Source organism: Hypomesus transpacificus, chromosome 3 (assembly GCF_021917145.1).
Source record: "Hypomesus transpacificus isolate Combined female chromosome 3, fHypTra1, whole genome shotgun sequence".
NCBI lineage: Eukaryota > Metazoa > Chordata > Actinopteri > Osmeriformes > Osmeridae > Hypomesus > Hypomesus transpacificus.
Window position 1 is genome coordinate 7,970,196 of NC_061062.1, and position 22,168 is coordinate 7,992,363.

General features: G+C 42.4%; 1 protein-coding gene across 13 annotated transcripts in view; it reads left to right on the forward strand.

Annotated features, from left to right (window-relative positions):
• The window catches only part of kiaa1109 (KIAA1109 ortholog), a 53,371-nt gene extending 31,633 nt beyond the window's left edge, over nt 1–21,738 (forward strand). For 3 of the 13 annotated variants that reach the window (XM_047018457.1, XM_047018460.1, XM_047018458.1), the window contains exons 51-90: nt 279–372; nt 1,667–1,873; nt 2,074–2,309; nt 2,551–2,795; nt 3,028–3,133; nt 3,531–3,628; nt 3,834–4,016; nt 4,209–4,377; nt 4,563–4,774; nt 5,281–5,364; nt 6,003–6,201; nt 6,375–6,434; nt 6,613–6,839; nt 7,024–7,212; nt 8,042–8,172; nt 8,434–8,557; nt 8,648–8,763; nt 9,059–9,149; nt 9,763–9,822; nt 11,601–11,878; nt 12,067–12,282; nt 12,759–12,936; nt 13,080–13,260; nt 13,436–13,597; nt 13,726–13,865; nt 14,075–14,273; nt 14,595–14,798; nt 15,239–15,415; nt 15,553–15,708; nt 16,149–16,385; nt 16,622–16,775; nt 17,004–17,161; nt 17,465–17,696; nt 17,885–18,102; nt 18,303–18,554; nt 18,775–18,978; nt 19,189–19,383; nt 19,657–19,791; nt 20,066–20,231; nt 20,882–21,738. In XM_047018457.1, coding sequence (XP_046874413.1) covers nt 279–372; nt 1,667–1,873; nt 2,074–2,309; nt 2,551–2,795; nt 3,028–3,133; nt 3,531–3,628; nt 3,834–4,016; nt 4,209–4,377; nt 4,563–4,774; nt 5,281–5,364; nt 6,003–6,201; nt 6,375–6,434; nt 6,613–6,839; nt 7,024–7,212; nt 8,042–8,172; nt 8,434–8,557; nt 8,648–8,763; nt 9,059–9,149; nt 9,763–9,822; nt 11,601–11,878; nt 12,067–12,282; nt 12,759–12,936; nt 13,080–13,260; nt 13,436–13,597; nt 13,726–13,865; nt 14,075–14,273; nt 14,595–14,798; nt 15,239–15,415; nt 15,553–15,708; nt 16,149–16,385; nt 16,622–16,775; nt 17,004–17,161; nt 17,465–17,696; nt 17,885–18,102; nt 18,303–18,554; nt 18,775–18,978; nt 19,189–19,383; nt 19,657–19,791; nt 20,066–20,231; nt 20,882–21,098 — 6,890 coding nt within the window. In that variant the 3' untranslated portion in view covers nt 21,099–21,738. The remainder of the gene's footprint in view (nt 1–278; nt 373–1,666; nt 1,874–2,073; nt 2,310–2,550; nt 2,796–3,027; nt 3,134–3,530; nt 3,629–3,833; nt 4,017–4,208; nt 4,378–4,562; nt 4,775–5,280; nt 5,365–6,002; nt 6,202–6,374; nt 6,435–6,612; nt 6,840–7,023; nt 7,213–8,041; nt 8,173–8,433; nt 8,558–8,647; nt 8,764–9,058; nt 9,150–9,762; nt 9,823–11,600; nt 11,879–12,066; nt 12,283–12,758; nt 12,937–13,079; nt 13,261–13,435; nt 13,598–13,725; nt 13,866–14,074; nt 14,274–14,594; nt 14,799–15,238; nt 15,416–15,552; nt 15,709–16,148; nt 16,386–16,621; nt 16,776–17,003; nt 17,162–17,464; nt 17,697–17,884; nt 18,103–18,302; nt 18,555–18,774; nt 18,979–19,188; nt 19,384–19,656; nt 19,792–20,065; nt 20,232–20,881) is intronic. The other 10 variants (XM_047018462.1, XM_047018461.1, XM_047018463.1 and 7 more) reach the window with 10 other exon arrangements.
• Nucleotides 21,739–22,168: the final 430 nt, after the last annotated feature.

Genomic DNA, 22,168 nt, shown 5'->3' on the forward strand with positions numbered 1-22,168 from the left:
CTTGGCCCCATTCAGTTCTAGGACCTTTTTGATGATTAATGAAATATTTTCAATATTCAATCCCAAAAACATTTCTCTCTTTGAGATAACGGTGATTTAAGAAAATTACGGAATTGGAAACAAGGAGCCGCGGGCGCATATGAAGCAAATATTCCTCTTATGTTCTGACGATTTGTGGACATTCAAGTTATCGACATATTCATCATGGTTGCTTTGGAATATTGCATTGTATGGTGTTTACAAATCCCCCACTGCAACACCGACTCCTGTTTCTCCAGACATATTGCACCAGAAGATGACAGAGACGTGCGCGTCTGCTCACATCGGAGGCGTTAACATCGTGTTGCTGGAGGGAATAACACCTGACATCCAGTAAGTACTTGAAGTAAAGTGGTTGATTTGATCCTCATTGGATGGATGGCTGAAGCCCTGCCAAACCACAACAGAATATTGGTATTTTTTCCGTAAATCTTTGCAGCTCAGCTTTGGTCTTTTTCTTTTTCCTCTAAAGGGTGATAGTGATACTCATCATAAACACTGGCCTTTTCCAAACCTATTGTATGTTAGTCTGTTCTCTTCTTTTATCTGAGTAATGGAGTTATATACTGTTGCTCAAAGTATCTGATGATAATCACATGGCATCTACAAAGAAGCTCGTAGTATGCCGTAATGCGCAATTTCATCGAGTGCAGATATTCTTCTGTGTGACTTCTCACTTCTCGTTTGTTCTCTCTTGTTTTACTTTCCCCTGCCTTTCCTCTTTCGCCTACTTGCAAAGACTGGAGGATTTCCCTACATCTCCTACCAGCACAGCCAAACAAGAATTTCTGTATGTTCTGCTATTACACATTTCAGAGTTTGCATCTGACCTAGTCTATTTAGCATTGGCAAGGAATTACCTTGTGTGGTCATTCTGTGAAGGAATGTAGACCAGAACAGCAAGAACACTGTTTCAATGTGTGCCCTGTTTGGGGCCGCTGTAATCGCTAGATTAGTTTTACAGGCATGTGAAGCACGTTTTGCAATATTAGCTTGAGTTTAAAAGGATTCAAGCCACTCCCCCAAAACACATGAACATTGGCAACACTGACTACTGCCGGGAGGTAGACAGACGAATAGACAGACAGACAAGTAGCCTATACAATCATTGCATTTGGTCCGAATGCCATCCAGTCATTGGTTGCTATCAGGATGTGTAGTTTATTTCAAAAAGTGCTTCTCAACAACCTAGCTTACCCTGCCTTTAATTCATATTTTGGGCCAGCTTACTGTTAAACTATCCTTTTCTCACTTTTCTGCTTTCCTCTCTGTGCACACTAATAAAATACTGGTAATAGTACTAGTTTGTCATATCCAATCAGAGCAGTCTAAGAAAGGACATTAAATTAATCTATTCAGTTTTTCCAAATGAACATTTTGTAATTATGGTACCGCCAGTTCAGATCATATTGATTAATTGAAATTAAAATGTAGTAGTATATTTTATTACATGGGCTGTGATAGTGCAACATGTTCAATTATTGTCAAGTCCCAACTCTACCAACAGTGCACAAAGGTTTGGGTGAAATCAGTTTACATTCATATTTTCACCTCCACTGCATGTCGATCTCCGTGATGGATCCCAGGCTTCCCCTCCACAGCCCTGACAGCCCTCCCTCCGTTTCAGAACCGTGGTGAAATGCAACATCGCTAAGTCGCAGGCCCTCTACAGTGCCCAGCGCGGCCTGCGGACCAACAACGCTGCCGTGTTCAACGTGGGGGCCGTCATGATCAACATCCCCCAGCACCCGGCCACGCTGCACAGCATGATGGTCCGCAGCTCCCACCAGCTCTCCAAACAGATCTCCGACCTCATCCGCCAGCCAGCTAACATGTGAGTCACTACAGAATCATCGGATAGCCAACCCTGGAATTTATTCCCCCCAAGCTCTTCTCAATCATCCAATTATTTCCAAGGGATATGGTTGACATGAAATGCTACGGTCTAACATCTTAATTCTCTGTAATTCGTATGGGTGTTTTCAAGTTCAAACGTCAAGACAAATACAAACGTGTCTTTTTTTGGGGTTTTAGTCCACCACCTAACCGAGAGGACACCCCCACCCCTCAGCCGTCAGACAAAAGCTCCAGCATCAACCAGACCCCAGTGGAGGCCAACGAGTTCCCCCAGCTGCCCGAGGGCCTGGAGAAGAAACCCATCGTGCTCAAGTTCAGCGCCATGATGGACGGCATCACCATCGGAGCCGCGCTGCTTCCCTCCCTCAAAGCCGAGTACAAGATGGGTCGCATGAAGAGTCACGGCATGACGGGTGGGCCTATATCAGGCATATTTTCCTGACTTGGAAAAACCTTTAAAAAAGTTTGTTGTTGCAATAGATACGACCACAATCTGCAGATATTGTATTTTTCCACTTTAGTGGCTGTATTTGGCTTGTTATTTAGGAGATGGACACAAAGCACAAACAGAAATCCTCTCGCCTTTCCTGTTTTCTTACCGTTAACCCCACAACCCTCTTAATTCGTTTTTTTTAAATTGTATCACCCACCCAGGAGCCCAAACCCGGTTCACCTTTGAACTGCCCAACCACAAGCTGTGCTTCCAGTCCAAGGTGTCTCCTGTGGATATGTCCACCATGCCCCCATCAGCCAGCCTCAACCTGCCCCCTGTCACCATGTCAGGAGAGTACATCATGGAGGAACATGAGAGTCACTCGGACCAGGGCTGGGCCCATGATGACTTTCCCCCCAAGCAGGGCAACTACCTCCAGGGCAACTACCTTAGCTGTGAGGCCGAGGTAAGACATGAGTTAGGAACACCACTGTGCTCGAGGCATAGTCTTACTCATGCGGTGACAATGACGCTAGCTTGGTTTTGGTCGAATTTAGAATGAGCAAAACTCTCATAGTCAACACCTGATTGAAGGAGCATGCTCATCAACTCTTGACTTTCACGTATGATGTAAAAAAAAAGACAAATTTGATGAACTAACTCTTTACAAATGCTTGTTGGTTGTCTTACCTCTACAGATTGGCTCATTTGAGCACAACCTGACCACGGATCTCCTAAACCACTTGGTGTTTCTACAGAAGGTCTTCATGAAGGAGGTCAATGAGGTCATCCAGAAAGTCTCAGGTCTGTAAGATTCACTAGCACCTGCATAAAGATGCTGCAAAGATCTCTGCCCCCTTCTGGATGAGGATGTGAAGTCTGAGAATCCATGAGCCAATGAATTAAGTACCCTAATGGAAGACTATTTAAAAAAAAAAAGAGCTGGTATCATAAATAAGCACCATAATTCAGCCCTACATCATCAGGGCGTAAAAATGGAATGTTTTTGGAAAAGGAGCGTTGTTCCCCACCTAATCATGATTGAGCTCATTTAAGAAGCCTGGCATGTTGGTGTTCTTTACAAAGGCTATGCCAAACACATCCGAGGTGAAAAAGATCCAAATGTGACATGAGGGTTACTTTCTTGTCTGTAGCTGCAGTGGAATGATGTGAGGTCGTTGGGTTCTGTTTGTGTATGCAGGTGGAGAGCAGCCCATCCCTCTGTGGAATGAGCATGATATCTCAACAGATGCGGATAAGCCAAAGATTCTTCTCTATTCACTCAATCTCAAGTTTAAGGTATTGTGGCCTATCGTTACACTGTCTAGCTTTTTAAACACAGTTTTTTTAATATTGATTATTGTTTGCACACAAGCTTCAAACCAGTTGTATGCAGATTTTTGTTCAGTGCATTATATACTGGTTTCCTCACCACCTGTAATGTGCAGTTTAACACAACATTTATGCATTTTGATTGTGTTTGCAATGGATGTGCTTTGTATAGGGTGTTCAAATGACCGCCACCACACCATCAATGAGGGCAGTTCGCTTCGAGACAGGCCTTATAGAGCTGGAACTGTCCAATAGGATCCAGTGCAAGGCCGGGGGCAGCAGCAGCTATCTTAAACTGTTTGGCAAATGCCAAGTGGACTTGAATCTGGCTTTGGGACAGATTGTGAAACACCAGGTAGGATAAGTGATTCTGCGGTTTTGCAATGGCTTACATCCAAACTGTGAACATGTTTTATCCTTGAACTTGCAGTCTTAAAGCTCTTAATGGGCACACAGCCAAGTAGCTTGTAGCCACGTGTATATATATATATATATATATATATATATATATATATATATATATATATACTTTGTGTTTTCCTTCCAGGTATATGAGGAGGCAGGTTCCGACTTCCATCAGGTAGCCTACTTCCGCACTCGAATTGGCCTGCGGAACGCCTTTCAGGAGGAGATCAGTGGCTCCTCAGACAAGGAGGCCGTCCTCATCACGCTTAACCGACCAATCGTGTTTGCTCAGCCCGTGGCCTTTGACAGAGGTCAGGATTGTCCACACATGACTTACTATCTTTAGTGATATCTATATTCTCGAATTGCCACGTAGAGGGTATATTATGCCCACGAAACAAATGTACTCTTTTCATTTAGCTATTTTAACCAGGATGATCCACCAACTAAGATTTTCGTCAACACACACACTAACTGTCCCGAGTTCTCATTGCAGCTGTGTTGTTCTGGCTGAACTACAAAGCAGCCTACGACAACTGGAATGAGCAGCGTCTGGCCCTCAACAAAGACATCCACATGGCCACCAAGGAGGTGGTGGACAAGCTGCCGGGCATCCAGCAGACTTCAGCCCAAGCCTTCAGCACCCTCTTCCTGCAGCTCACCGTCAATGACCTGGGCATATGCCTGCCTATCACCAACACTTCACAGGTACCCTACCGGCACACTGTCTTATCAGATAGTCCAGCCAACATGTTGTCAGTTCATATTAGTTCAATGGTAGTCATGGTGGAGACGAATGTTGTTTAAATGTATTGAAACCCTCAGAATTGAATTGCAGGATTAATGCTCTGATAATGCTCGCCTTAGGATAATTGACATGATTTCTTGGTGCATTAAATCAATGATTAGTATTCACATATTATTTATCAATATTCACATCACTATCAAATTTGTATTATGATCTTTGTCAAATTAAAGTTGTTTTAATGAAATAGGTAACAACTTAAAGTGAAACCATTTGTTTTCTTTAATGATTGCATAACATAGTAAATGCTTAATTGTACTCAACCACAGTTCAAGGGGAAATTAAAGGTAAAGAATAGTTTAAAAGCAAGAAAACCAAAGTTAATTCTTAGACCTGTCACATACAATACAGCATCAGTAGTGGATCCTAGAATTAAGTGAGGTTATAATTGTATCCCTTATCTCCATAGAAAGGACATGTACCACTTATCGAAGGCATCCGCTGTGAAGCTGGGGCCAGCAGTTCTGTAGGCCAGAAAAAATATGCAAGAAAAGTAACCTGCAATCTATTTAATCTCTTGTGAACTCTTGTTGGTGTCATGGAACAATCACCTGTGATAGCCTGTCATATGAAAAGTTTAATCATCTAAATCATAGTCTAAATAATGCTGACATAACCGGTCATAAAAATGTAATGTATGTATTGTGTGTGTGTGTGTGTGTGTAGATAATTGATATATCTATATATAATTTGTATTTTGGCCATTTTTTCAAACTCAATTGACATTGTTGTCATGGTGTCATTGCAAATGATTGAGTGACATGACAGTAATGGATAAAATAAAATATGACAGGATGTATGCAATTTTAGTTTCCAAGAGGAAAATTAGTTGTAAATTGTATGAAAGGACACATTTTCTCAACTAAATTACATGGTAGCTCTTCATTTAAAGGTACAAACGGCTCTGAAACCATTATAAACAGTAATGATGAATGCAACTATAATTTTTTTGAAGAAAGACAAGGTATACCTTGAGACAAAGTCCTTCACATGAAGTGCTACTAACCTGCTTTACCCATTTCCAACACTACACACTTCCATACTGATATCATGCAAGTTGTTCCTCTGTTTTCCCTGTCCTCACTACTATACCCCTTCCCACCCCCTATTTCTACCTCCGTCCCCCAATAGGCCAACCACAGCATTGACTTTGACACAGGCTCCGCCCTCGTGCTGACCATCGAGAGCACGCTGATCACCGCTTGCTCCTCAGAATCGCTCGTCAGCAAGGGCCATTTCAAGAACTTCTGCATTCGCTTTGCGGAAGGCTTTGAGACCTCCTGGGACGACTGGAAGCCTGAGCTCCGTGGAGACATGGTCATGAATGCATGTGAGCTGCTAGCTGTCGAGTGTTGTTCCTTGTTTTGGTTCTATGTTATAACTGTTATAACTCTTTGTATTTGACTGCGTCTCGCTGTTTGCGTGTCTGAATGCCACATAAGAGCATTTCACCTACCCCATAGGCTATTATGAATGACAAAATCTTTAATTTTAATTTTATAGGTGTTGTCCCAGATGGTACTTATGAAGTATGTTCCAGAACCACTGGCCAACCGTCTGCAGGCAAGCTTTGAAACATTTTCTCTTCCTATTTAAGTGTATTCCCCACCCAATCAGTGTGGCAGTCAAGTAGGATAATGTATACGTCAATACAACTTCCTATATTTCTTTGACTCCTTATCTTTTCCTTTTTGTTCCCCCCCCCCTTCCTCTGTCTGTACCTTTCTTTGGCTCTTCACAGAGAGCAGCAGCGCTGGTACCTGGACACTAAATGTGCTCTGGAAAATGTGTGGTATTGACGTCCACATGGACCCCAATATTGGCAAACGGCTAAATGCCCTGGGCAACACTCTGACCTCCTTGACCGGCGAGGAGGACGCGGATGACATCGCTGACCTCAACTCCATCAACATGGCCGACTTGTCGGATGAAGACGAGGCCGACAGAATGTCACCCACCATGCACATGGTCAGTCATTACCACCAGTTCCTTAAGCTCAATAACACTGTCGCCACCTGCGCTTCGAAAACGTCATTATGCTTTGAATGTCCTGAATTCCACTGCACGTCATTGAAACCGAGAGCAAACGGGGAGCCCTTGCATACCTGATTTCAACCTGGCTTTGGTCCCTCCGTCAATCCGTTGTTTCCAGAGTCCAGAAGGAGACTTCAACCCCCCTCTTACGTTAAGGAAACGCCTGGTAAACCACCTCCTAGGTCTGAGCCCCAGACCTCAGAGTGTATCGAGCCCAGCAGACTACCTTAATGTCACATCAACCCTACCTCACCTCAGAAGACACAGGGGCGGGTCAGGGGCCCCCAGACCCCTCTCCTGGGGATGTGTATGTAGCCCATCATCCTCCTCCTCTTCCGCCTGCTGGGTACTTAATCACATTCCGGTTCATTGTCCCCGATGCACAGTGGTGAATAGTGAATTTCAATGGCTCTGTGATGCCCTCTCATGCCAGGTTAAAGTGAGTGCCTGGCCAGAGCTTACTTGTTGATTTTGTAAAAAAGAGCTTTCGGTAACTAATCTGGTGTCACTAAGCACTTGATTTTGCCATTGGTTGTGCTTTCCATCGTATTTCAACATACTAAAAAAAAACTAAACAATTATGTATATATATATATATATATATATATATATAAACCCAGTGCCTATACACAATGACATGGACTTTCTCATGTTTTATTGTTTTACAATCTTGAATCACATAATAAGGCTTTTTTTGACACTGATCATCAGAAAAAAACACTCTTTCATGTCAAATAAAAAATAAATCTTTACAAATCTATAAATGTACTCGACATTTTTAATCCATTAAATCCGTGTTGTAAAACAATACAATACGGAAAAGTTAATGGGGGGGGAATACTTTTTATAGGCATTGTAACAAATCACTAATTGAGGCTGAAGTCCTTCGTGTTGTTCTTCAAGAAGGTGGTGTTGGACTTGTGTTGTGCGTTTCCCTCCAGTGTATGAGATAATGTGGGGTGTCAGATCATACAGGGTTTTGGTGAACTGTTGACAAATGTGGGTGCAGTGGATCATAATTGTTGGATCAAATCAATTATTGATCAGGCATGGCTTGAGGTGTGTGATGTGTCCGATTTTTCGGTACAGTCAATCTAGGGTTGTACTTACTGGATGAACTGGTGTTTGTCCCACAGGAGCCCTTAGATCCCAGAAGGCAGATGTTGGTGGGCAACCAGGTTGTGGATGCTCGAGGTCGGAAGTTCACAAAGAGGCTGGTGGACATCCGAGAGCTGAACGAGCAAGCCAAAGTGATCGATGACCTCAAGTAGGAGCTCTCCCCTAATCCCATTCATGATACCTCCTACTAATTCATACATCATCTTTTCATGTGCTGAAATATGGTTTGAGGTGTTTCCTGTAAATTCCCAATTTAAATGAGCATTTTTTTCAACTGAATTATGATTTATCTCTTGCATAGCTAACAACTATACGTAGCATTAAATGGAATTGAGATGAATAAACCCCATCTAGTAACATGTTGATGGCTCTGGAATTTCTCTGACCACACCCCCTTTCTGCTTCTTAGGAAACTGGGAGCAAGTGAGGGTACCATCAACCAGGAGATCCAGCGCTACCAGCAGCTGGAGTCAGTAGCTGTCAACGACATCAGAAGGGATGTGCGCAAGAAACTACGGCGCTCCAGCATGAGGGTGAGACACATTCTTTCTTTTCTTCTTTCTTTTCGTCGCCGTTAGATGTTGTCGGGCTTGGGGGTTTGTAACTTTGTTTGTGGTCACCAGGCGGCGTCTTTAAAGGACAAGTGGGGCTTGGGTTACAAGCCCAGTTACAACCGCTCCAAGAGCATCTCCACAGCTGCTGCCGGCAGGCCTCCGCTGAAACGGATGGAACGCCAAAGGTACTGGACGGAAGTGCGCTAGCTAAACGTAGCGGGCTGTTTGCTCTTACCATGCTTTTACAGTTTGGAGGACTGTAGCATCTTAGCATCTTAAACATGTCAGCTAGTTTACAGCTCACCATGTACATTGACAGGAGGCAAATACCATTGAATCACAATTGCTTTTGGACGTTTCTGCTGTATATGCACTAGTACACAAAGAGTGAATTGAGAAATGATCAATTCAATGATCCGCTGTAACGAACTGAGAGAGCGCCTTAAATTGTTGGTCATCTAGCAATGTCTTCTCCCTTAGTTCCAGAATAGGAGACGTCGATGATTTGCCCGACATCAGAGTGGACGCGTCCTCCCCTGGTCCCAGAGTCACTTTCAACATCCAGGACACGGTACTCAAACATATAAGTCTGCAATATAACTTCAATTCATAGGAATGCTGAAGACACTTGGAATGAAAGACAGTTGTGGTATCTTGGTTGATGTTCCGATAATCTGTCAGGCCTTAATCTGAGCACCGTCTAGCCTTGGTTCAACATTCCATCCAAACTCATTTAGGGCTTCACCAGGCAGTATTGATCATATACTATGATGAATATTGATTCAACATTTTGTCATTTCATCTTCTATTTCCATGTGTCACCATGATGGTTCTTCTCACGTTACACAGTTTCGGTTCCAAACTGTGAGATAGATTGTGTCAAATGAACATGGGAAGGTGTCCATCTTTTGGTTAACATAAACCAAAGTAATTTTTCCCTATATAACTGACAACATGATTATTTTAGTTTGTGATAACTTTGCTTATATAAGATTTATGCTACATAGTAGATTATACATTTGAGGTGCTGTTCATATTGGTGTCACATTAAGCAGTGTTGCCATAGAAACCAACTAGATGTTTTTAACCTCTAGAGTGCCACAGATCCACCTTATATTTCCGTAGTGTTGTAATGCTTTTATATTTGGGATGAGTTCCATTGATTTATTTTTGTTTAATTGAAGATAAATAATCCGGCCTTGGATTCCTCAAACCCACCTGTCAGTCCAGGAGAAGTGTTCAAGGTATTTGTAAAGAGCAGTTACAAATGAACCTTCTGAAAATGAGTCTCCGATTCCCCCTTCTCTCTACCTTTTTAATCAACAGAAACTGATTTGTCCAAAAACATGCTAATTCAAAACAGGATGTTGAAAAATTAGGGTCATAGTAATATTCATTTGGCCAAGTGTGGTAACACAGGAATTTGGTTCCCGCTGTTCTGATTCTCAAGCAATACATACAATAACAGACAATGTACATATTAATTACAGACAATACACAAATTATTGTGGTATCTCACTAATACTAAGATTGTTTCTTCTGGCAACATCTTATTTTGATTCATTCAACTGTACATTAGATAGCAGTGTACAGTATTATTGGCTTGGAGACTTAGATGAAATCAATTTAAACTGATAAATGATCAGAAAGATTAACATCCTTTTATGAAATTGCATGGTGCACCAAATCAACAACTTTTCAAACACAAATGTGTTTTTCTATTTGGAGCAGCTATGCATGGCCAACACTAATGTTTATAAAACCTGAAACACTTGGATTGATTTTGTAAGTCAGTCACCCTTTGACTCTGAATTGCGAGGCAAATTCATGGTACAGATGTCCCCATGACAGTCACTGAATACAAAGTCCATAAGGACCTTCGATACTGTGTCTCACGACTAGTTATGACCTGCAATTCACCCACACATTCCTCCCAATCCCAAAAGTGTCTCGTCATAACACAAAAAGAACTCAGAAGGACTGCTGCTTCAAAGCTGGGTGGACAAATGTATATCATATTTTATTCCGTATTTTCTTTTCTTCCTCTCTAACATTTCTCTTATTTTGTGAAAAATTACATTCTTATTAAGGCATGGGGAAACTTTTATGGTGCGCTATAAATACCAGCTTTTAGTTGCGCATCGTGTTAGCAGGTATTGCCTCCCTGCCAGGTTGTGGCAGTGTGATAACCATGTGGGGTTCTTATGATATTATACATGACTGCATTTGCCTAGAAGAATTAAGGCATACCGTATGTCTACAGCCACTGGTAATGGAAGGAAGGAATGTTTTTATGCCGTGCTCTTGAAGTTATCACTAACTTACAAATGAATGTATGATAGCTGTCACACACTGTGTTGCCAGGGTGATGCTTCTCTTGTAGGGGCTACAGGCTAACCGTTGACCTTGTACACCCTGAATTTTCGGTTTGGGCTTTTTACCACAACAGCTTTGGCCATGATTCCACACTGGAGTCTTTTGCCAAGCAGGTGTCTTCATCCTAACATCTTCCTTTTCCTCATCACTCACTCCGTCTCTCTGTTCACACACTAACCTGTGATCTATGAGACACCTGGCCATGAAGCAGATATCATCCAGCATCAAACAACTTTCAGACAATATTACAACTTTGAACCTATATCACAACTATTCAAACAAAAAAAATTGTGTTTTGGGCAAGTTAAATGTAACATAAAAATGTGTGCAAAGCTGGATCATCATATAAAGCCAAACATGATCACAATTAGAAATGTATTTTACAGAATGCCAATTGATGTTGAGTTTAGAAAAACGACAACACACTGTAACCTGCTTATCAACAACAACACCATTCAAAAGAATGAGCATTTCTTGTTGTAAAAACTGAATTTAGCAGCGGTTGCTCTTGATATCTGTCAGCAAGACATGGGCCCACTGTGTATGACATCACCTTCAAGCTGGTGCCTTGTGCGCAATTTGGAGACCTTCTAACTCTCCCCCCTCCCATGTCTGAATCTCCCTGTTTGTTACACCCACTATGAAGTTTCCGGAGGAGACAGAGTTGGATTTGTTGTCCATCACTACTGACGAGCCACTCCATCCTCATCATACTCACCATCATCGTCATCACTTCCCATCCGTTAGTGAGGGGCAGTACCCCGTGTTCAGTGCCCCAGCCAGCCCTGCCGTCTTCTCACCCGCCATTCCCTTCCAGCACGAGGACATGAGACGCGACGAGCTCTCGTCGTCGTCATCGGACGACTCGGAAAAGGAGGAAGAGTTTGATCGAGAGAAGCCAGCCAGCTACTTCCGAAGGCCCGTGTGAGTTATATTTGGCTTTTTCTTTCATGTAAAGTAGTCTTCGGAATCCTAGTTTGAGACTTGGACTTGTCTGTTTGAATTCATCTTTTGTATTATTACTATTTTAGCTTGTTAATGTGTGTGTATATATCTCCCCCCCCCCCCCAGTTTGGTTGGTGTCCTTAAAATCCAGTTCAATTTCCTCACAGACAAGCGCCACACAGGAAGGCGACAGGCTTTGCGGCCGTCAGCCAGTTGTTCAGCGAGCGCTGGCCCGGGACCCCCACCAACCGCAGCTTAATGGGTCCACCCACAGAAAGGAACATCGACTTTGAGTTGGACGTGCGTGTGGAGATTGATAGTGGCAAGTGTGTGCTGCACCCCACTACCCAGCAGCCCGAGCACGAAGACATCACCTTTCGAAGGTACAGCATTGAATCCCAATATGTAATACTGAAACGCTGGCAAATCATGCATAGGTTTTTTTTCTTACCAAACCCTCATCCACAAATGCCAAAGTGTGATAAATTCTCTGGAATTCATTTGTGTGAGAGAAATCCACTGAGGGATTTGTTTTTATTCCTTAAAGTGTGGGGAAGTAGCCTTATCTGAGAAATAATTTAGTCATGTAAATTAAGTCAAAAGTAAGTCATGCCAGCGATGTTTTCAAAAGGCTGTGGATCATTTAAGAATTTATTTTTTAGCAAAGTTTAAGATTGGTCTTACCCTACTGGTAAATGTACAAAAAAACGTATTTTATGTACCGGTATTTGATTTAAAAAACATTTGGAGGTTATAAGAATACAATTCTACAGTGTTAATCGATGCCATGAAAGTCAATGAAAGGTTTTTGAAGTTGGTATTTCTGTGTCGTTGGAACCTTGATTCTACTTCTTCGTAGGAGTTGTGACCGCAGCCTCAGGAGTCTGGAACAAGAGTCTCCACCTAAAAAGAAAAAGCTGCAGCCCAACACCTCCACCACTCACCTTTTGGCAGGCAAAAAGGTGCCCTCCTCCCTGCAAACCAAATCCAGTGACCAGGAAACCACTGTCTTTTACATTCCTGGAGTAGATGTTAAGGTCAGTCGGTTACAACCCCTTGGTATTTTGTTGCTCTCATGCAGCTCATCATGTTTGTGTATGGGTCAATGACAAAAATTCACCAGTTTTTGACTGATGTCTTTTGGAGGACTGAACTGGCTGTGTTTCTCTTCACGATCCAGCTACACTACAACTCTAAAACACTCAAAACGGAGTCACCCAACGCCTCGCGAGGATCTTCCCTGCCCCGCACCCTTTCCAAAGAATCCAAGCTGTATGGTATGAAAGATAGCTGCCCTCCCAATGCTGCCCAAAGCAAGACTAACTCTCTCCTACCTCCCCCACCCCCACCTCTACCATCAGGTACTGAGATCTCATCATACCTGCATGCCCTTTGACTTGTCGTAATTACCCACACACTTGACTGCATATTCACACATCTACCATGAACATGATCATTAGGAATCAATGTTTTAAACGTAAGAAAAAGAAAAGAGAAAATGTGTTCATGATTGTCTCTCCCATGTCTCCCCTGCAGCCAAAGGCAAGGGCAGCGGTGGGGTGAAGACAGCCAAGCTGTATGCTTGGGTGGCTCTCCAGACCCTACCAGAGGAAATGGTTATCAGCCCCTGTCTGTTGGACTTTTTGGAAAAAGCTTTGGAAACCATTCCCATCACCCCTGTGGATAGGAATTATACAGGTGTGTGTGTGTGCCTTGGGATAGGGACTTTGATTTATTACATGTTTTTTTGTGTGCATTTCTTGCCAGGCTGACCAACTCTTGAATCACTTTAAAGGATGTTGTACTAATAAGTGAGTGTTTCTCAGCTATGAACAACCAGGAAGAGGATATGGGTCAGTTTGACCCTGTGGACCCACTAGAGGAGTCCACAACCTCCCTGGTGTCTTCCTCCACCTCTGCCTACTCCTCCTTCCCGGTGGATGTAGTGGTCTATGTCAGAGTACAGGTACCTCATTTGACAATTTGACTCGCTCATATTGTTGGCAATATTGACAGTGTATACAACCTGGAAATCGATTGGCGTTTCTACAATTCTAATTATATTACTGTGCAGTACTATTACTATACAATATTGAATATTGAAACAAAATTATTTGTAGAAACTGCCATCTAGTTTTACCATTAAGTATTTGCCTCTGTCTATGATCCCTGCAGCCTTCTCAGATTCGCTTCAGCTGCCTGCCCATGTCCAGGGTGGAGTGTATGCTGAAGCTGCCTTCTCTAGACCTGGTTTTTTCCTCCAACCGAGGAGAACTCGAGACGAGCTCCAGCTCTCACCCCTCAGACGGGCCTCACCCACCCTCCTCGACACCCCCTGGCCCCCCACACATTCTCAAACCACCTCCAAACAAGGGTAATCCTCTAAATGCCACTTCTTGCAAAACAACCTGTAAGTGCACACAAATTGAGTAGGTTCCCTTACTGTCCCATGCTGCATAGTTGGCACTTCCTTTCTAATAATTAAAATGTGTGAAATATAATGTTTTGTGGTCCACTGTAGACATGCAGTATAGATTATGTATGTTGTCAGAATATGTTTGTTTCTGAATTATACCTTTGTTCAACCATGAGTTCACAGACGGGCCTCAAAGGCCCATACTCTACTCTAATATTACTAACGCATCTGTCTTGTTGTCACCTTTTCTTCTTCCTGTCACATCCCTCCTCCCTCCAGGGGCTTCTCCATTGCTGGGCAGCCCCCTAGGAAGGAGCCGACACAGCAGCAGCCAATCAGACCTCACCGGCCCCCCTACCAATTCGTCGGGTCTTAGCTTCACCGCCTGCATGTCAGATTTCTCCCTCTACGTCTTCCATCCCTACGGTGCTGGGAAGCAGAAGTCAGCCGTCACGGGTCTGCCCCCAGGTCCGGGACCCCTAGGTACGTGAACATGTAGGCTGGAAATCAGTCCCCAGTCCTCTTAACATGTTGACTTGTGTAAGACTGAGAAGTGTTTTACTGCAAGTAGCTACTGGCTACTTCCCCCCTAGACTCTTGCAGCAGAGGGATTGCATTCAATAATCAAGTCAGACATATTCTGCTAATCAGTAAACTTGTTACTTTAACAGAGGGTCTTCAGAAACATTCATAACAAGTTCATAACTATTCATTATACCTTTATTTAATAATTATTATAATTCATACCAATATAAAATGATTGAAATTGAAAATATATCTTTAAACTGAAGTACAATCTGATAGTTTGTATCAATTAACGTATTAATTATAATATAATCTATATTTTTTCTGTCCTGGTACTCTGCAGCAAAAACCCAATGATCTTCCCCTACACTAACGGTGGTCTGTTTTTTGTTTTGAAGGCACAGTTGATGAAGAGCCTTCATCTGTTACTGGGAGGAAGGACTCTCTGAGCATCAACCTGGAGTTTGTCAAAGTCAGCCTGTCCAGAATGAGACGCACTGGGGGACCTACCTTCATTGAAAGCTTCATCCCTGGAAAAGGAGGCAAAATGGACACCACCCTTATCAACATCTCTGGTACCTCATGACAATGTCGGGTCAAGGATGTTTTGGAGTCAAATATAAGATTGATATAGCCTAAAACAACACCTGGAAAAGTTCCAACCTTCCTTACCTCTAACTCTATGATTTCTATCTCTCTCTTCCCTTGTCAGCGGTGTGTGACATTGGCTCCGCCTCCTTCAAGTACGACATGAGGCGTTTGAGCGAGATCCTGGCCTTCCCCAGAGCCTGGTACCGCAGAAGCATTGCCCGCCGCCTGTTCTTGGGTGACCAAACCATCAACCTGGCAGGTGACGCATCGTCTCAAGGTCTTTACAAACTACGTCTCTTGCTTTTTTTCCTGCTTTGAGATGCATTCATGAGATCCAGGATGAGGGGCTGTGGAAGCTTGAGGGAGAGGGTAATTCACTGGTGAATATGGCTACGAGAAATTAGATTTTTCTACAAGGAAATATATCAACAACTAGAGAGGGGTATTGTGAAGTGTGCTTCTACAAAACAACAGCCATACGATAGACAAAGAGATGCACAATTTGATGTGACGTTCCCTGTGGGAGGAGTATTTATGGCTGTAATAAAAAATAATATATATGTGAGATATCAGTCAAATCAACTAGAATTATTTGTTGTTGAAAACTGCCGTGTCTCCGACATTATAACTATCAATTTATTTAGAGTTTATTTCAAATAGTAAACTGTACTTGAAAACTTTCCGTAATCTTTGTATCAAACGTTTGACTCTTCCCAGCCTCAGGTCCAGCCACCCCAGAGTCTATGGAGAACATGACCCAGCACCTGTCCCCCGAATCCTGCCGTAAAGCCTACTGGAGGACCTGGGACGGCAGCACAGGAGGGCAGCACATTCCCCAGTCCCCAAACGTGTTTTCGGACCACATCACAGGGAGCTCTGGGGGCCTGGCACACCTCAAATCCCCAGCCCCTGCACGCACACGAAGCGTGTCCGACTCCTCTGCCCCAAGAAGAGGTAAGGGCATCATCTCTGTGAAAGTTGGATACCATACATGTATACGTGACATAAAACGTATATTTCTTTGTCATGAGTAATACTGTCTCAATCAGCTCCGTTCGTGTCAGCTTTTCTTTATCCCACCACCAGTCATATTAACCAATGTTCCTAAAGAACATGCAGCTGAATGTATAGTAACAACAATGGAACCTGAACTTGCAAGTGTTAAACATAACATTCCTTTTTTGGGGTAGACTCTGTCACTAAGACCTCCACGCCATCATTCAATAAAAATGGCAAAACAGCCGGCCAACAGGGGACACCATGGGAAACGCTGGTGGTGTTCGCCATCAACCTGAAACAGCTCAACGTCCAGATGAATATGAGTAACGTCATGGGCAACAACAAGTACGATTTCTCTCCCTCTTTTTCACTAAACAATTTACACTTCATGAACTTTCCCATATCTTAAGCAACGTTCTAAAGTTCTTCAAACACTTACACACCCAACACAAACCCCAAAACTGTTAACATTTCACCAACAATGAATTGCAATTGATGGACTTTTTACATTGACACCCAAAATGTTATTATTCATGAGATTGACTTTCCTTTCTGGCACTCCTCAACATCCAGTTGGACAACGAGTGGGCTGAAGAGCCAGGGCCGCCTTTCAGTGGGCAGTAACAGAGACCGAGAAATTAGCATGTCCGTGGGCCTTGGCCGCTCCAAACTTGACTCCAAAGGCGGTGTGGTGGGCGGCAACATAGATGTGAACACTCTGGAGATGGTCTGTAAGTACCGAGCAGGGAAGCCTTCCAGGTTTGGAAGGGTTGTGAAGTTACCCATCATATTTAAATCAGGTGTTTGAATGTTGGTGCAGCCGCTTAATCCAAAATGTTTTCCATTAAGAATAGCACGTAAGGGCAGCTACATTTTACCAAAGGAGTGGTAGTTTTGGTTATAAAAGCGTCTGTTTTTAACGATACATCATTTTATGTTTTTGAGTTTCACTTTTGTCAGACACCAAACTTGTTGCATAGAAGGAACAAATATAATTTCTCAATCATTGCTGTAAAACACGGTGTTTGTCCCAGCTCACATTTCAGAGCACCCCAACCAGCAGCCCAGCCACAAGATCCAGATCACCATGGGCTCCACAGAGGCCCGTGTGGACTACATGGGCTCCAGCATCCTAATGGGTGTCTTTAGCAATGCTGACCTGAAGCTTCAAGATGAGTGGAAGGTTAATCTCTCCACAGTGGAGACCAGCCTATCAGAGAAAAGGTACAGTGGTGACACTGTGGAGGATAGCCAATCAGAGAAAAGGTACAGTTGTACTGTGGAATCTATACAGTTGGCCTCTTTCTTTCTTTGTGCCTCTTTCACAAACATATAAACTGGTAGAAGAATTCATCCCAAGTAACTTTTTGTTTCAACCTTCATAAAGTAAAGTTCTGGCAAATCTGCTTTCCCCTTGTGCGGTCTTATCCTTCCCTTTTTATTCCCATCTCTAGTGAGATCTTTGTCCATGGGGACCTTCAGTGGGACATCTTCCAGGTGATCATCTCGCGCTCTACCACTCCGGACCTCATCAAGATCGGGATGAAACTCCAGGAGTTCTTCACCCAGCAGTTTGACACCAGTAAGAGGGCTTTATCCACGTGGGGGCCAGTCCCTTACCTGCCACCCAAGGCCCCCATCATCAACATTGAGAAAGGAGCAGCTGAATTATGTAAGCATATACATTTGTTGGATTTTGAACCCATAATTCTTAACTAGTATTGTCCATTTTGTCATGTGGATTTAGAAGAAAAAGACAATATTTTACACCATCTGTGAGATATTATTATCATGATTATTGTTATACATGTTTATTATTAACGTGTCCCTCTCTTAGACTCAAATCTCTTTTTAATGGGTTTTCCATTTTAGACATGGATGCTGCTCACCACCGCCACTGGCCTGGAGTGTTGAAGGTCATCGCCGGCTGCCACATCTCCCTTTTCCAGATGCCCCTCCCAGAGGACGCTGTGCAACTTGGTGGCTCAATGAGTCTTCATGGCAACCACATGACCCTGGCCTGCTTCCATGGACCGAACTTCCGCTCCAAGTCGTGGGCACTGTTCCACTTGGAGGAGCCCAATATTGCCTTCTGGACTGAGGCACAGAAGATATGGGAGGACGGTAAGGCCCTTTATCAGTTGATCTCTTGTGGGGTTTGAATTGTGGCTTCAATTCAAGACCATGTCAAGGCAATATCAATAGACTACAGATGTCTTCTTTTTTAAATATTATATGTATTTAGATATTTTATTTTCAACCTTGTTTTCTCTCTGATGTATTTGTTTTTTTATATTTATATATATTTTTTAATGTTTGCAACACGTTTTCTCTTTGTATCAAGGCTGCAGTGATGACTCTACCTACATTGTGCAAACACTGGATTTCCATCTCGGTCACAACACCATGGTGACTAAACCCTGTGGTGCCCTGGAGAGCCCGATGGCTACCATCACCAAAATCACTCGCCGCCGCCACGAGAACCCTCCGCACGGAGTGGCTACGGTCAAAGAGTGGTTCAACTATGTCACGGCTATGAGAAATGAAGGTAAGGGAAGCTAAAACGTTGTGTCGTATGTAGTCAAATATTGTGACATCAACATCTCATTTACATGTATTATTGCATTTTTTCTAAAACATTTTATGGAACAGTACAGTTGGGGAGATGGGTCGGCCATTACCGTGCTGAAAACAAATTCATTTTGTTTAATCCTATCCTGAAAACAAATGAATTGTGTTTAATCCTGTAAACCTATAGAGCTGAACCTGCTCCGAAACGTGGATGCCAACAATCAGGAGAGCGGAGCAGCGGCCAAGAGCTCAAGCCTGCTCAGCAGCTTTAGAGGCTCCTCCAGCTACAACCACGAGACAGAGACCATCTTCGCCCTCCCCAGGATGCAACTGGACTTCAAGTCCATTCACGGACAGGACCCAGAAGAGCCCTCGCTAACTGGTGAGAATGTGGTTACGATAACTGGTCCAGTGTGTTTGTTGCGACTTGACACGTAAATTGATTGAAGCAATACATTTAACCAATGAGCGCTATTGCTATTAAACAAATTAAGTCCTCAGAAATGCACCCCAACTTTGGGGGGCAAAATGGAAAAAAGTATTTGTCTGCAAAGTTTACATTTTGGGTTAAATAATTTGGTTACAAAACTTGATGTTAAACCACTTGCAACTCGTAAGTATATAATAATATATATAACATGTTTATGTTTTTTAGATTCCAACAGCAAGCCCACAGTGGAGTGCAGTGTGGTAACTGAGTTCACCGACCACATCTGTGTCACCATGGATGCTGAGCTCATCATGTTCCTCCATGACTTAGTATCTGCATACCTTAAAGAGAAAGAGAAAGGTGAGGACACAGACAAATAAATTCTCTCTTTGTTATTCTTCTAGCGATCTCCCTAACTTTCCATAAAACCTCAAATCCTCATTTCACTTCAAGCTAATCCTTAACACAAGTGTTAAAATGAAAAGTCTTCAAATATATAGGTCTGAAAGTAACCAAGTGAATTAACCCATTTTAACCATTTCAAATGAGCATTTAGGTGTTTATGTACCAAAAGAACAGCAATAAGTTCACACTACATTATTTTTCTATCACTCCCCCCCCCTTTCACCTGCAGCCCTTTTTGCCCCGCGCATCTTTGCGGCACGGCCGGGACAGAAGAGCCCCACAGCCGTCCATGATGAAAATTCTACTGACAAAGACAATGAAGACGGCATCAACTACACAACAGTGGACTGGAGAGAGTTCAAGTGCAACACGTGGCATCTAGAGCCAACCCTCAGGTCAGAGCCTCTCAATCACAACATTGGAATTACTTAAGTTAGAAATCCTAGTGTCTTTAAAAAAAAATCAATGCTGAGTTCTTCTTAACATATACATAGTCTATTTTGGTGCATTGGTATTGAACTAAAAACATGTCAAATCACAGTATCTACTAAAGGTAAAAAATATATCATAAGTTAGTACATTCTGACATTCTTATGCATAGTGAAAACACTATATTCTTTCATGCTAGCCAATGGACAACAAGCAATTAACATGACTTTGCAAGCTATGGTAGCCAATTGTCCAACACAGTAATGTTCCAGCATCTTGCTAGTGTAGCCTGCACAATTTAACCATGATGCTAATTAGCTTGTAATCTCACTGATTTGTCGCAAACCCAAATCTTGAGGGAGGTCCGTTATCAAGCAAGATCCTCTTTGGAGATCCAAGACAATTTAACTCACTATGACATACAACATTTTGTTTGATTGAAAACACAATAGAAGGATCCTCACCACATACAATTAGCACATTAAGGACTTAACAGATCTGCACAGGAAATGCTATAGCCTGGTTTTATACCATGTACTAGTACACTCACAAAACAACAGGACATGAATATATGGATAGATTTTCTGAAATGTCCAATGTTGATGCTTTTCCACAGGCTAATCTCCTGGACAGGAAGGAAGATTGACCCCGTTGGTGTGGATTACATTTTACAAAAACTAGGCTTCCACCATGCAAGGACTACAATTCCCAAATGGTTGCAGAGGGGTGTGATGGACCCCTTGGACAAGGTCCTCTCTGTCCTTATCAAGAAGCTTGGCACCGCCCTGCAGGATGAGAAGGAAAAGAAAGGAAGAGACAAAGAGGAACATTAAAGATTTGAAAAAGTGTTTTATAAATTACCCCTTTAACACTTAATAATACCTGGAACCATGGGATAAATTCTTCGCTACTGTACATTACCCCTGTCATACCGGTTTATTGCAAAGCCGAGCTGAGTATAGATGTTTATTGTGGTGCATGCCACTATGGGTTTTGACTGAAACATTTTGCACCCTTGTTGCTTTGTGTATTTTAAAGAAAATGGCAAATAAAGTTTCATATGGCTGCTTTTAAGTGATAACCCCCTGCCGAAACCAACTTAGTTTTATCTCATACATGCTGTACATGTTATCAGAACAAAGTAGCTGGAGTTGTGAAATTACGTGTACAATGAATAGACAAATTAAAATTTGCCGTGCACAATTTTGCCATTTTGTGTAATATTTTAGATGCATTTTAGAGGGATGTAATAGAAAAGGATTTGCATCGAACATTTTGTCTGTCAGGTCAGCTACTGAATTGTAAAGATGCAATACCATTTTATTTTATTTATTTATTGGTTTAATCTTTAACCTGTTATCTGGGTGTTTTAAGTATTTTATTTTTAATATGTGCAATAGACCAGTGTATATAAAATAACTGTGAATTTCTTCAATGTGATTTTCTTAACCTAATAAAATCATTGCCATCCAATTTTACATCTTATTCTGCATTTTATCTGGTTATTTATTCATAGTTATATTTGGCTGTCAAGAAATAATATTTTTTTATAATGGTGTGACAGAATTATGCTTTTGAAATTAGCTCATCAACTAATTCTGACATGTAATGAGTGTGCTTGCTATCAGCAAAGCTCACTACACTATTCAGAGGCAGACTCAATTCACATACTGCACGACATGGGGTCCCACCAGCATAACAATGGCTGTATTTCAGTTTGCTTTATTGTGTTGGCAACAGTTTACTTTGTCTTTCACTATCAAATGCTGTTAACTTCACATAATATAACCTTACGTAAAGGGCACATGTATTGAAGGAAAAAAGCAAGGACAGTGCAGATATTAACCTAATTTATCGTGAAAAAATGTGCCAGGACCACCACTGTCAGTGTGAGATGAAAAAA